Source organism: Silene latifolia, chromosome X (genome assembly GCF_048544455.1).
Source record: "Silene latifolia isolate original U9 population chromosome X, ASM4854445v1, whole genome shotgun sequence".
Classification (NCBI taxonomy): Eukaryota; Viridiplantae; Streptophyta; class Magnoliopsida; order Caryophyllales; family Caryophyllaceae; genus Silene; species Silene latifolia.
In genome coordinates this window covers 45,248,234-45,250,731 of record NC_133537.1, presented here as the reverse complement: position 1 = coordinate 45,250,731, position 2,498 = coordinate 45,248,234, and the positions used below count along the sequence as shown (strand labels likewise).

At 35.1% G+C, this 2,498-nt stretch overlaps 1 protein-coding gene across 1 annotated transcript; it reads right to left on the bottom strand.

The window, feature by feature from the left end:
* Positions 1-1,425: 1,425 nt before the first annotated feature.
* On the bottom strand, positions 1,426-1,905 carry LOC141617284 (uncharacterized). Its single transcript, XM_074434467.1, has one exon. It carries the CDS (start codon positions 1,903-1,905, stop codon positions 1,426-1,428), a length of 480 nt encoding a protein of 159 aa, XP_074290568.1.
* Positions 1,906-2,498: the final 593 nt, after the last annotated feature.

The following is a 2,498-nucleotide window of genomic DNA, read 5'->3' as shown; positions in this document are numbered from 1 at the left end:
GAACTTCATGATGATCCCTCTCCAGGACAAAGTCCTGAATTAGGTCACTCCCACTGATCAAGTCATTCTCAAGAAATTTAGCATTTCTTGATTCCACAATCCTTGTACTATGAGATGGACAATAGAATCTATAACCCTTAAACTTTTCGGCATATCCAATGAAATACCCACTAATAGTCCTTGGATCAAGTTTCTTTTCTTGTGGATTATACACTCTCACCTCCGACGGGCATCTCCAAATGCGTATATGTCTCAAACTCGGTTTCCATCCTTTAAATAGCTCAAAAGTGTCTTAGACACAGCCTTGGAAGGAACCCGATTTAATATATACGCTGCCGTCTTAAGAGCATCAACCCACAAAAATGAAGGAAGTTTAACATTACTTCTCATACAACGCACCATCTCAATTAATGTCCTATTTCTTCTTTCTGCTACACCATTCTGATCTGGAGAACCAGGTATAGTGTAATGGGCAACAATCCCATGCTCTTGAAGAAATTTAGCAAATGGACCAGGTGCTTGTCCGTTCTCAGTGTATCTACCATAGTATTCACCACCTCTATCAGATCTCACAATCTTAATGCGCTTACCGCATAGGTTCTCTACTTCAGCCTTAAACAATTTAAAGGCATCAAAAGCTTCATTCTTAGAACGAAGTAAGTAAAGATACATATAACGTGAGTAATCATCAATAAAGGTGATAAAATATTTTGGATCATTAGTGTTCATGTCCGGACAACAAATATCCGTATGTATGATTTCTAATAGGCTATAACTTCTCTTTGCACCTTTCTTAGACATGTTAGTTTGCTTACCCTTAATGCAACTAACACAAGTATCAAAATCAGTAAAGTCTAAAGTATAAGTACTCCATCTTTTACTAATCTTTTTACCCTCTCAATGGAGATATGTCCCAATCTCCGGTGCCACAAAATAGAGGAATTCTCATTCATAATACAACGTTTTAAACCAGCATTGACATGCATAGAATTATGAGTAATATTATTTTGCAGTTCAAGACGATATAAATTATCAGACAAAATACCATAACCAATAATTTCAGAATTTCTGAGAATACTGAATCCAGAGTAAAAAATTAAAGGTAAAACCCAAAGGTACAAGTCTTGATACTGAAATCAAATTTCTAGAGAAATTTTGAACATAAAAGGTCTTTTCCAAATGCAAAATAAAACCACTACTTAATATTAAGCTGCATGTCCCAATGGCCTCTACATGTGAACTAATCTAGTTTCCTGAATAGATTGAAAGTTCACTGCCCACTGGTTTCCTTAGGTTTGTCATACCCTGCAAGATATTCGAAACATGGATTGTAGTTCTAGAATCAATCCACCATGTATTATGATTAACATTAACCATATTAGATTCATAACCAACAAACGCATGAAAATTACCTTTCTTCTTTAGTCAAGCCTTAAACTTAATGCAGTCTATCTTCATGTGTCCCTTCTTTTTACAGAAGAAACACATAGACTCCTTCTTAATGGCTGGCTCAGCTGAAATCTGTCCCTTTCCCTTATCTTTAGTGTGACCCTTTTGCCTCTTTGAAGAAGAAGCAACAGTGAGGTTCACATTTTCACCTTCCTCCATTAACAATCTGCCCTCCTCTTGAACACACATGGCCATAAGTTCATTAATTGACCATTTATCCTTATGTGTGTTGTAAGAGATCTTAAAAGGAGCATATTTTGGAGGAAGAGTGCATAAAATGAAGTGCACAAGGAAAGTGTCAGACATGGTAACTTCCAAAGTCTTAAGTTGGGCTGCAATATCTCTCATGCGCATGATATAATCACGCACACCTTTAGTCTCGGTGAGCCTCAAAGATGAAAACTGCATTATTAAGGTACTAGCAAGAGCTTTATCGAAGTTGCAAAACTCGCTCATCGATGGCCTTAATTAGATCTTTAACTTTAGTATCTTTGATCGATGTAACCACAAATACTAGCACATATTCTGGTCTTTATGAACATAATAGAGAGACGATTAGATTTCTCCCACTTTTCATAAAGATCAATTGCTTCTTTAGTGCTTTCTTTAGTTACTTTAGGTGGTTCGTCTTTCCGAATAGCATAATCAATATCTAACCATCCCAACTGCAGTAGCATTCTCTCTTTCCAGACCTTATAGTTATCACCATTTAATTCAGGAATGTCAAATTTAACATCAGTAGAACTCCCAGGTAAAATTACTGCAAATATAATAAATAACATGTTTATTACAAAAAAATTGAGACTTTAAAATTTATCATGTTTTACCAATGTAAATCATGCTCAAATATGAAATCTAGTGACATAAAACTTGTCTGTGGGCTAAAGTTCTACTCAATTAGATACATAAAAAAAAATAACTTTATGACAATACTATCAAACCATATACATCTCTTAACTCATGTGGGTAGATTAAGAAACAAGATTCAATATATCATCCTAATTAGTCATACAAATACATACAACAAGATTCCTGTGGGTAAGTCTCAT

What these genes read in the sequence shown, in the direction of transcription:
- LOC141617284 (XM_074434467.1), bottom strand. Translation starts at nt 1,905, where the DNA reads ATGAGCGAGTTTTGCAACTTCGATAAAGCTCTTGCTAGTACCTTAATA.